This window comes from Sceloporus undulatus, chromosome 6, assembly GCF_019175285.1.
Source record: "Sceloporus undulatus isolate JIND9_A2432 ecotype Alabama chromosome 6, SceUnd_v1.1, whole genome shotgun sequence".
NCBI lineage: Eukaryota > Metazoa > Chordata > Lepidosauria > Squamata > Phrynosomatidae > Sceloporus > Sceloporus undulatus.
In genome coordinates, this window is record NC_056527.1 from 121,968,587 (window position 1) to 121,980,688 (window position 12,102).

General features: G+C 44.8%; 1 protein-coding gene across 1 annotated transcript in view; it reads left to right on the forward strand.

Annotated features, from left to right (window-relative positions):
* Positions 1-12,102, forward strand: part of FER1L5 (fer-1 like family member 5) — a 35,300-nt gene that overhangs the window by 9,631 nt on the left and 13,567 nt on the right. Inside the window, exons 17-32 of the mRNA XM_042473954.1 lie at positions 353-466; positions 1,124-1,301; positions 1,893-2,017; positions 2,293-2,393; positions 3,158-3,347; positions 3,836-3,991; positions 4,878-5,009; positions 5,260-5,423; positions 6,036-6,150; positions 6,783-6,885; positions 7,402-7,516; positions 7,779-8,016; positions 8,640-8,784; positions 9,808-9,885; positions 10,324-10,505; positions 11,274-11,435. Coding sequence (XP_042329888.1) covers positions 353-466; positions 1,124-1,301; positions 1,893-2,017; positions 2,293-2,393; positions 3,158-3,347; positions 3,836-3,991; positions 4,878-5,009; positions 5,260-5,423; positions 6,036-6,150; positions 6,783-6,885; positions 7,402-7,516; positions 7,779-8,016; positions 8,640-8,784; positions 9,808-9,885; positions 10,324-10,505; positions 11,274-11,435 — 2,298 coding nt within the window. The remainder of the gene's footprint in view (positions 1-352; positions 467-1,123; positions 1,302-1,892; positions 2,018-2,292; positions 2,394-3,157; positions 3,348-3,835; positions 3,992-4,877; positions 5,010-5,259; positions 5,424-6,035; positions 6,151-6,782; positions 6,886-7,401; positions 7,517-7,778; positions 8,017-8,639; positions 8,785-9,807; positions 9,886-10,323; positions 10,506-11,273; positions 11,436-12,102) is intronic.

Consider the following 12,102-nt stretch of genomic DNA (forward strand, 5'->3'; position numbering starts at 1 on the left):
GTTCTTGCAAGAAAAGGGGCAGTTGTTCTGAGAGGCATCAGTGATGGAAACTTAAACTGGTTTTGAGAAGCGTGGAAACATGCAAAATAGAAGAAAAATACCCGCTTCTTCTCCTTCTCTTACATTTTAAGGACCTAACCTTTACAGTGTTTTAAATACTTACACAGGGTGCATCTACACTGTAGAAATAATGCAAATTGACACCATTTTAACTGCCATGGCTCCATCCTACAGAATCCTGGGATTTGTAGCTTGGTGAGGTCCTGGCCCTCTTTGGCAGAGAAAGTGAAAGACCTTGCAAAACTACAAACCCCAGGATCCCAGAGGATGTTTTTCTCTACGTATCTCCTAGGAGGAAGGGATTGCTTACCGAGGAAGAGTTCTGGTGGAGCTGAGCATCAAAATGGAGCCAATCCCTATCCAGAAGATTGATGACATCCCCGAAGACGCAATTAAAAGGGTGGAGGTAACCATGGAAGAAGGACATACTGTACAGTCCACGATATCTTGCAATGTGGTCTGGAGATCGTTCTTGCAAAAAGGACACAGGACTAGCCATTTAAAAAACACTTCTCTAGGCTCTTCTAGGTCCTCCAGCACTATTGTATGGTGTGTGTGGGCCAGAGGCTGGCCATAGAACCACACTGGAGGACCTAGAAATGCCTAGAGAGAACACTTGTCTAGGCATGTCAAGGTCCTCCAGCGTGACTCCATAGTATGCTTGGGCTGGAGGTTCACCATAGAATCACACCAGAAGATCTAGAAATGCCTAGAGAGAACTTTTTTATTCAGATGTGGGTGAGTGAAACCACAGATACCAAATTTGTGGATATGGGGGTTGTACTGTAACTCACTTTTCTTTAAGGGTCCTAAGAGCTTAGGCATTTTTCCATGGCTATGCAGAATTTTTCTTTCATTCTACTGTACTTTGGTCTTAGAGTCCTCTTCTCGCCTTTCTCTTCACTTTATCCACGCTTGGACCAATGTTTGCTCCATACACTCCATGATGCCAGAAAGCTGGTGCCCTTATGCATTTGGTGGTCTTTAAGATGCTACATGATGGGGATTAGGGAGTTAAAATAGACAACTTCCCTATCACAGCTCTCAAGGGTTGTTTCCGCAGCGCTTCTTGCCTCAACGACGGTACGGACTGTGTGTCGTCTTTTACTCTGCAACAATGTTGGCCAACATAAAGGAACACATCCAGTTTGAGGTCAGCATTGGGAACTACGGCAACAAATTTGATGGGACTTGCAAACCTTTTGCCTCCACCACTCAGTACTGCCATGCTGTGTATGACGGTAAGGAGCCAGGGTTAGAAAGCCTAGTGGGTTGGAAACAAGGTCTGAGATGCAACATTGCCTCAGAGGAGCATGCAATCTCTCCATTGAATCCCACTGTAGCACAACCTATGGGAAATGGTGAATGGACTCAGCCATTGCCTCATTGCACCATGCACATTCTGCAGGGAACAGCCATATTGCAGAATGCACACTGTGCTGGGGTCATTTCACATCCCACAATTTCTGCTCTCTGATTCCACTTTAACTGCTTTGGTGCATCCTCTGGGATCCTGGGATATGGATAGACTCATACTTTGACCTGGGGTCCATTCACACTACACAATGATAGTGCTATGGTTCCACTTTAACTGTCATGGTTCCATCCTATGGAGTCCTGGGGTTTATAGTTTGCTAAGACCCAAGAGCTCTGTGGCTGAGATTTCTAAATGCCTCCCCCCAAACTGCCAATCCTAGGACTCCATAAGATGGATCCATGGCAATTAAAGTGCAGACATAGTGCTAGAACTGGATAGTGTGAGACAACTTCATGCCTTAATGGAACCAGCCTCACAAATGGATGCCATGCAATGCCAGGCTATTCTGTTCCAGGGAACCGCTACTACTACCTGCCGTGGTATGATACCAAACCCATGGTGGCCATCACATCATCCTGGGAGGATGTTGTTCACCGAATAGCCTGTATGAACAGCATGGAGTACATTCATGCAAGACTGGTAAGACATGGACCACTTGTATTGGTTCCTCCCTGCCCTTGTTGTGACATGTCTTCATGGCACAGGGCTATAGGCCAGATTCAGCTGTGGACCATTTTCACATGGAAATGGCAATTCTGTGCTGCATTTAAAGAAACACCATTTACTCTGGATTTTCTGGGAGCAAAAGGTGAGCATGCCATAGGTTTGTGCTGGAGGACCTAGAAATGCCTAGAGAAGTGTTCTCACTAGGCATTGCTAGGTCCTCCAGAATTACATGCTTTCTTCCCTAACAGACGAAAAACCTGGATGCTCTCAAAACCATTGAAGTTGCCAATGACCCGATCGTGGGTGATGTGTGGAAGAAGCTCCAGAAAGAGCTGGTGGAAGATTGCAAGTGAGCAATTTGGGAAGGAGGTCTATGGGACCTCTGGCAGGACTGTGGGCAACAGAGCAGATGTAATGCTGTACAGAAGACGTTATGCAAAGGAAGAGCTGCAGTCATGGATCCCATTATTATTGTTGTTGTTGTTGTTGTTGTTATTATTATTATTATTATTATTATTATTATTATTATTATTTTACAGTCTACCAGGTAACATATCCAGGGCTAGCCGTGTTGGCCATGTTGCAAAGTCCAATAACATTCCAAATACACAAAACAGTGATATTTTTATTGGACCAACCAAATGCAAAAATACACGTTGCAAGATTTCAAAGCTTCACTGGCTTCTCCATCAGGCAATGATTTTTAACATCTCTGTCTTAATGAAGAAGCCAGTGGCTCTTTGAATGCTTGAAAGATGTATTTTGTGCATTTGGTTGGCCCAGGAATCACTGTTCCGTGGGTTTTGGATGTTATTGTACTAATCTCCCATGTGTTAACAACTGGAGTTTTGGCCTATTTGGATTCAATCCAAGACTCTAGGAAGGAATGAGGTCTTGTTGGATAATGCAGCATGTTGTTGTTATGATTTGTTTCATTTATATCCCATCTTTCATTTCATCTGTGAAATGTTGGAGGGTCCATCTCTGCAGAGGAGAATCAATGTTGCAGTGGAAGCCTGTCATATTCTTATTTTCTCTTATGTCAGGCTGCCATATTCTTATTTTCTTCCACCATGCAAGCTTCTAATGCAAGTTTTCCTCTCCTTCCATTAGAAGGCCTCTTCCCAGCTCAGAAGGCCAGGCACCGGCCACCGTCCTCGACCTGCAGCTGCGGAAACTGCGCATGCGACTCCTCCACCAGATCGCCAAGGCTGCGGACAAGACAAGTTGGAAGGTTCCTCTGAAGAAACTCATCGCCAAAGTAGAGAGTTGGCTCACTAGGATTGCCCTGGCCATCACAGAGGTACATCTAGGACAGTGCTTCTCCTGCTTTAGATTAACGTCCCCCCTACACCATCCGTTTTATTAGTCCGTTAGCCGAGATCTGAGCCACAACCGTTAAAGCAGTGTCAAACTGCATGAATTCTGCAGCGTGGCAGCAGCCTGAGAGGCAAGGGTTCGAATCAACGCTCAGCCACAGAAACCATGAATTGCTATGGTAGCAGCAAGCGACAAAATCAACTTGCCTCCTGAAAGGGAAAAGCTTTAAGAATGATTGGAAACCTGTCATGGATTATCTAAATGATAAATGGAGAACGCTTGCAATTATTGGATTTACAGACTAAAGGCGTTTAAGACATTGCTAGGCGACCTCAAGCAAAAGTCATACTGAATAGAAGGCTTCGGGCTTCAATGACACCAAAACTTCCTTGGGAGATGAACGTGGGTCTTGAAAATAAACCCAACACCAGTGAGTGACCTCTGGCTCTCTGTCTTTCCTGTCTCTTTTAGACCCAAATCTGCATCCCAGACGTGATGATCTGGATGCTGTGCGACGAGAAGCGGGTGGCCTATGCCCGGGTGAAGCCAAACACCATCATGTTCTCCAGATTTGGGCCCCATGCCAGAGGCATGCTGTGTGGCAAGACCCAGACCATCTTCATGCAGGTAAACAAAAGGTGGGTGGCTCTTGGGCTCTGTGTCAGTTTTATCCTTTCCATCGGGAAGAATCAGATGGCAATCAGACCGACTTAGAAGCCAAAATGGTATTGCAGACTTTCATGGGTGCAACGGTGGCCAAGCAATTGGAGTCAAGATGGCAAAAGGAATGAATGAATGAATAAATGAATGAATGAATGAATGAAATGCAAGCTAAGAGAGGATGCAGCAGTAACTTTTGCAAGCTAAATGGCAGGAGGCAAAATCAAGAGGAGAAGGGTAACAGAGGTTGGGAGGTAAAAATGGTTTATCTAAACTACATAGAATTGCTTCCACACTTCCCATGTCAATGTCATGGAAGACATTTTGAAGAATTTCGAATTTGTTATGCTGTATTATCACATGATACCAAAAATGTTGGACTTCCATAATGGCTGTCAAAGCATGTAATATAGTTTTATGAGTATACAAAAATGTTGTCATTGTTAGTCCATTGCTCTGTTATCTGTGATACAGGTGATCAATGCAAGTCACATTCTCTTAGCCTCAGAGGATGGCAATGGCAAATGAAGAAACTTGCCAAGAAAGCCCTATGGCCTTAGGGCTGCCACAAGTCAAACATGACTTGGAGCAACACAACAACAATTGACTCTTTTTGGATAGTTATTGAAAAGCCCAATAATGGCACCGGATCCATTTATTCCAGTTTCTGAGCCTCCGATATTGAGATGTTTTTCAATCTCTTGACCACAAGGAACTTTCCTTGATGAAGTCATGAAAGCCAAGAGTCCAGCTTTGTATAAACTCCGGCAGATCCATTTCTCAGCTCCTCTGCTGTTCTGATGATGGTGACAGGGCTCTATGCCTTTATAACATTTACATTTCCTTCCAACAGGGTCCTCAGGTCAAAGGGTCATACAACCCTATCCCTGCCCTGCTCCGGGTGCGAATGTGGCTCGGCAAGCTGTCTGACAGTGCCGAGTTCATGAAATGCTGCGAAGGTCACATCCTCGTCTTTGCCGAGACGGTGAGAAGGGCCCAGTTTAAACTTGGTTGATGGGGGGACCCAAGTGCAAATCCTCCCTCTGCAACGAAGCTCGCTGTGTAACCCTGGGCCTGGTTTAGCCTACCTGGCAGGGTTGCAATAGGGATACAATGCCAAGGGGAGATGCACCATGACTATCAGCCTGAACTCCTTGCAGGAGGGGTGGCTGGAAATTGCAAGACATTTAAAACAGCCCTGGTAGTACAATGCATTTTTCCTGTGCGTCTTTCAGTATGAGAACCAAAAGAAGACCCATGGCATCTGGGGGACACGGGATCTGGTGCCACATCCCAACTTCTCAGATGTAACCGGACAGATCAGTCTCCCCAAAGAAAAGTTCCAGCTGCCTCTCGGTTGGAAGTGGGATGGAGAATGGGCTGTGGAGCCCCAAAGAAGGTGAATTGGTGTGTTTTTGTTATTCTTATGTGCCTTCAAGTTGTTTCTGACTTATGGTGAACCTAAGGCAAACCTATCATGGGGTTTTCTTGGCAAGATTGGTTTAAAAGAGGGTTGCCATTGCCTTTCTCTGAGGCTGAGAGAGTGTGACTTTCCCAAGGTGGCCTAGTAGGTTTCATGGAATCGAACCCTGGTCTCCAAGAGTCATAGTCCAATACTCAAACCACTATGCCATGCTGGCTCTCAGATAAAGTGTCGAGAGGTTTTGGGCTTTGTTTGCAGAAAAACATTGGATGATGATGATGATGATGATGATGATGATGATGATTTGCATGAAATCTCTTTCATGAAATTTTCCTGAAATGTGTGTGGGGGGGGGGGGGGGGGGGAATCTCATGGAGACTAACATTTCTGTTGCCTATGGGGGGCTTCTTCAAAGATGACACAATTAAGAACATGCTTTCCATCCTTCCTTCAGATGGTTCCTCTATTTGTGTCTGTGCATCAGGCAAGGAAGCAAGTCACAGCAAGAAATGATGTGTTGTATTTGCATGGTTTGTGTAAAGTAAGAGCAAAATCCCAGAAACCTTGCCCTGTTGTGCTTGTGAGTAGGCTGTTGCTGGACAAAGAGACAAACTACACAGAAGTGCTGGTGGAGGTCTTTGAGAACCAGAGCCGGCAGCCGGGACGTCAGTGGAAAGCAGCCTCGGTCCCTTTCAGCAATGCAGTAAGTGGCAGAGAGAAGAACATTTTGAGTCTCCCTTATCCGAAATCCAAAATATTCCAAAATCCGAAATCGTCCATAGAGGTGGCTGAGCTGGCGACACCTTTGCTTTCTGGTGCTTCGCTATACACAAACTTGCTTTCATGCATGAAATTGTTTTTTAAAATGCAAACCTTGATTTTACCATTTTATATAAAGGTCACCATTTTACTATGCTACTATGTATCATGAAACTTGAGCAACCATGGATTTTGGTATCCAAGGGAACCTGGAACCAAACCGCAGCGGATATCAAGGGCCTGTTGTATATGAAACATTGGTGAATTTTGTACTTAGACTTGGGTTAGACTTCAAGAGATTTCATTATGTGCATCTACAGGTATTCCAAAATCCTCAAAAATTCCAAAATCCAAAACACTTCTGGTCCCAAGCCATTTGGTTAAGGGAGACTCAACCTGTAATGCAACTCCAGAATTAGTACCATATTGGTCTGAATAATTTTCCTTCTCCCATTCCACATTTTGAAATGACTTGCCTTCTTGAAACATTATTTGGGTAGACCTTCAGGACATAGAAATGGATCCTGCTTTTCTCCGTCTCTATACAGTACTCCTGTTTTTCTCTCGGTTTTCTAGAGTGGGGCTCCTAGTCCCCCAAAAGAAGAGATTGAATGTCCCAAAGGCTGGATCTTTGCAGAAGACTGGAAAGTGGAGTTGAACCGGGCTGTGGATGATGCTGGCAAGTCTCTGTTTCTGCTTAGTTAAGGCCATATAGTATTCACTGATATCTGAGTCCTGTTCACTTCCTTTAAGAAAAGAGGTTTTCCTGGGTTTAAACTGGCCTTTGTTGCTGTTATTCTGTACTTTCAAATCATTTCCAACTTATGACAATCCTCAAGCAAACCTATCAGAGGGTTTCTTGGCATGATTTGTTCATAGGAGGGTTGCCATTGCCTCCCCTGAGGCTGAGAGAGTGTGACTTGCGCAAGGTCACCCAGTGGGTTTCATGGCTGAGATGAGAATTGAACCCAGATCTCCGGAGTCACGGTCCAACACAGAAACCACATTAGCTCCCTAGGACTTACCAACAAATGTTCTCCAGGGCCTCTATAGGGCATTTGGAGCAAAAAAGATGGAATCCTATGGCAACCTGGGAGCCATAAAACCATCCCTGGCGACTACTACATGTGACCCACAAACCATGCTTTGCCCATCCCTGGTGCAGGGTTTCATGAAAACATGTTTCCTTGCCCAGGTTGGGAGTACGGTGTTGCCATCCCACCTGCCGAATTTCCTAACACCTGGAACGTTGCCGAGAAGACCTACCACACTCACCGGCGTCGGCGCTGGCTCCGGAAGCGCTACCGGAACTTGATGAAGGAGAACCAGGAGGAGAACATGGCATCTTTCCTTCGACTGGTAACTGGCTTAGGCACCTGGGACCACGATGCGGGCTTTGTTCACACTGGCAAGGTGGACGACAGGCAAAAAGGCAGCAAGGAACAAGGTTAACCAGTGGCCTTACATATCTGAGCCAGGATTCGAACCCTGGTCTCCAGTGTTGTAGTCCGACATTCAATCCACTACACACCATGCTGGCACAGAAATAAAATAAAGGCATTGGGAAAGGCTTCATGGCCTGACCCCTGAGGTTTCCTTGGATCGTTTCAACCTCTCCTCCTTCCATTTCTTGCAGCACTCCGATGCCAAGTCGAAACAAGAAACGTGGGAATATGCCCCTCTGACCGAATGGAGATTCCACCTTCAGCGGCAACCCGACGATGTGTTTCGCCGCCGGTGCTGGAGGAGGAAGCTTGCGCCCATTGCACCCAGCCAAAAAGCAGCCATATTCCTCTTGGAGGGCTCTCTGGTAAGAAAAGCCAGCTGCCAGCAGGGTCCCTGGCATAGATGCTAATAGTTAAGAGGCAGGCAACCTCGGGCAAGTCACACTCTCTCAGCCTCAGGGGAAGGCGATGGCAAACCTCCTCTGAACATATCTGGCCAAGAAGACCCCATGAACACGGTCGCCCCAGAGTCTCCATAAGTCAAAAGTAACGTGAAGGCACACAACAAATACAGACCTCAGCCTTTTGCATTGTAAAAACGGGGCCTTGGTTAATAGGCCTTCTGCTAGACAGAGCTGGAAATGTCATCCCACCCTATTTTTGAGGATCTCAGGGCGGCATGCAAACAAAAAAGCCAGTTTAAGCCAATAATTAACAATTATTATAAAAGACTTTTAAAATGTATTCCTGCAGCACTCAGATGCCAAGTCAAAACCTGAAATGGGAATCTGCCCCACTGATTGGCTGGAGATTCCACCTGCAGAGGCATCCCATTTAAAACCAGTTCAAAACCATTACAAATATAGAACGATCCCTGTATCTGCAATGCCAGTACCTGCAGTTTCACTTACTCACGTCTGAAAAAAACATAGACTCTTTAAGCATTTTCTAAGTCTTCCAGCACAATTGTATAGCATTTCTTCTTCAGGGAGTGGATGTGGAAGCGGAGGGGAAAAAGAAGAAAGGGGAGGCCGAGAAGAAAGACGAGAAGAAGGAGGGCAAAGAAGTCGAGAAGCACCCCTCGCAGACCCTCTTGAAGATGAACACGCCTCTCCTTTTCTGCATTTTCAAAAGTGAGTCAAGCTAGATTGGGGTGAGCTTCCCAAAATGGCAACAGAAAGCGATCTTGGGTCCTCTCTTGTCATCATTTTGCAGAAGAAACTAGAGGTAGTTAAGAGTAATATGTGATACTTGTAGGAGTATGGCGAGTTATCTTTGCATGCTTTCACACATTTGAGGGGTTTTCTGCATAGTTTGGGGGTGCAACAATGGCCTCAACATCACCCCAAATGCTTTAAAGAACAGTAAAGAGTTTGGGAGCTTCAGGGCCCTCAAAAGTAGGATCCAGGGATTGCATACAGAGGATCTAATGGTACTGTTTCCGTGTTGTTGCAGTTTTTAGTGTAATTTTAAAACAGGTGTTTTAATTTCTAAGAGCCAATGTTGACAGGAGTTCATATTGTATGATTCTCTCTTTCAACTACTGGCTGCCCTCTGTTTTTACTGTTTCAATCAACTTGGCACCATCTAGTGTCCAGTCTTGCATTGGCAAGCTTTAAAAAACCCGAGTTTCACTTTGCAACCAATTTCACTTTCTGACAGTCCTCTGGTCCTTAACCCATCAGATAATAATGTGTGTATTTTTAACTTGGAATTATTCATGAGTAGTGGCCAAGGATAGATAAAAATTGCTTAGGGACAGACAGAGGTGTAGAATATAAAATCTGGGTAACAAATTGTGACTGGGCTACAGACCAGATGGCTTTCGACACCTAAATTCACTGTTAGAAAGAGTGTTAATCTGGGGGTAGACTGAGATGGGAAGAGTATTCTCGTCTGACACTGCAATCACAGCACAGAAATAATCCAGGTTGATACTGTTTTAAATGCCACGGTTCCATGCTGGGAATTGTAATTTGGTGAAGCGCCAGAGCTCTTTGACAGACGTATTCCATAGCACATGGCCATGACAGTTAAAGTGATGTCAGCTTGGATTATTCTTATAGTGTGGATGCAGCCTGAATGGTTCGTTTCCGAGAAGCTACTTTTGCAAACCGTAAGGAAAATAGAATTCATCTGCACTCTTCTTCCTGCAGGTCCTGTCTATTTCCAGTTGCGTTGCTACATCTACCAGGCAAGGGATCTTGTGGGCGCTTACGCAAGCGGCTCCGCAGGTGCGTGGCATTAAAAAACAGACTCTCCTACTCTATACAACTGAATTCCTTTCTGCTTTCACCTCCATGTCAGTGTTCATTCGGTCCAGTGCATTCGAAAGACACACATCCAGGAGGGGAGAGAGTCTATGGAAGTATCGAGAGTTTCCAATTGATTGATTGATTGGTTGGTTGACTGGTTTTGATTTTGCCTATATATTTCCAAGTTTGCATCCCAACCCTTTCTTGAACTATCCTGGGTTTTCCTTGTGTCCAAACTCATCCCATTGATCACATCTGATATCTAGGACTTATGTCATGCAACAGTTCCAGTGTTGGGCCATCACATGAAGTCAGTGTCTCCTCTTTTCCTCCTCTCCTTTCTTTTAAAGCATAAGGATAACCTCTGAGTCCATCGTACCAAACTGCCCATCCTCTGCCATTTTGTTTCTTCGCCAGATCCTGTGGCCCACGTTTCCTTCCTTCACACAAGCCAATGCACCAAGATTGTACCTGGCACGCTGCACCCGCTGTGGGACCAGAGTCTCCTCTTTGAGAACATCATGATCTATGGAGACCCCCGGGCAACCGAGGAGGATCCTCCGGTTGTGGCGGTGGAGATCGTAGACATCGATCCTACGGTACGTAGCTGGTTTTTTTGGCTTTCGGACTGATAGACAACAGACAAAAAGACTCACTATCACAAACTGAGGTCTCTTTCACACCACCCAGTTGTGTGTGTTGTGCGCCTTGGAGTTGTTTCTGACTTATGGGGACCCAAAGGCAAACCTATCCTGGGGTTTTCTTGGCCAGATTTGTTCAGAGGAGGTTTGCCATTGCCTTCAATTGAAGCTGAGAGAGCGTGACTTGCTCACAATCACCCAGTGGGTTTTACGGCTGAGCAAGGATTCGAAACCTGACCTCCAGAGCTGTAGTCCAATGCTCAGACCACTACACCACACTATAGTATTTTAATGCCACTTGTGTGCTGTGTAGTCTTGGGATTCATTGTTTTGTGAAGTACAGTGGGACCTTGTTATCTGATGGGGTTTGGTTCCTGGACTTCCCCTGGATAACAAAATCCGTGGATGCTCAAGTCCCATTAAATATAATGGCACTGCAAAATGGTGCCCCTTATATCAAATAGAAAAAATCAAGGTTTGCTTTTGGGGATTTATACTTTTTTGCAATATTTTTAAGCCCTGGATGCTGGAATCCATGAATGGAAAAATCTGTGGATAAGGAGGGCCAATTGTATTTAGACTTCTCTGCCAGAGAAGAAGAGAAAAGAAATACCAGAAAGAACAGGAAGAAAATCTGGAACTTTTTGTTCTTTTTGTTAATCAATCTGGATTAATAAATCCAGCTCACATATCTGAACAATCCAGGCCTTGGGTTTCTGTTTTTAGGGCCGTTCTGACTATGTCATGGGGAGGGCTTTGAGCATCCCAGTCGTCTACCTGGACCTCAATTCACGAAGGATTCCTCGTCTCCACAGTCATATCATCCTGAAAGAAGAGATGGAGGCTGGATATCTCCTGGCGGCTTTTGAGCTTCTATTAGACAAGAAGGTAAAAGAAGTGTAACATACAGGTTGAGTCTCCCTTATCTGAAATGCTTGGGACCAGGACTGCATCTGCACTGCAGAAAAAAACAGTTTGACACCGCTTTAACTGCTATGGTTCTCTGCTATAGCATTCTCACATTTGTAGTTCTGTAAGTTATTTAGCCTTCTCTCTCAGACACAACAAACTACAAATCCCAGGATCCCATAGGATGGAGCCACCCATGAAAACAGTTTGGGTTTTGGGGGTATTTCAAATTCCAGATAAAGGAGATTCAACCTGAATATTGCACTCAGGTTAATTTGCAAACCTCCTGTATAGCCTCTATTAACAACAACCATAAGAAAAAGAAACAGACTTTGCATCGGCTTCTTTAGGGAGCCAGGTATGCAAAAGCACCTTACGAGGATGGAAAGAATATTCACAATTATGTGTGAATAATTAATTAATTAATTAATTAATTATTAGCCCACATCTCCCTGCGGATCGAGGCGAGTTACAATAAAAATAATAAAATACACAATACAGTAAATGATAAAATTTCACAATTTAATTGCAATAAAGCTGGGTTTCCTAACACTCCAGAAACCCAGTTGGGAAGAATAACACATTGGTGAGAATTTTGCACAGTTTCCCCTCCTTTTGAGTGTAATTCTTAAAGGATGAGAAACTA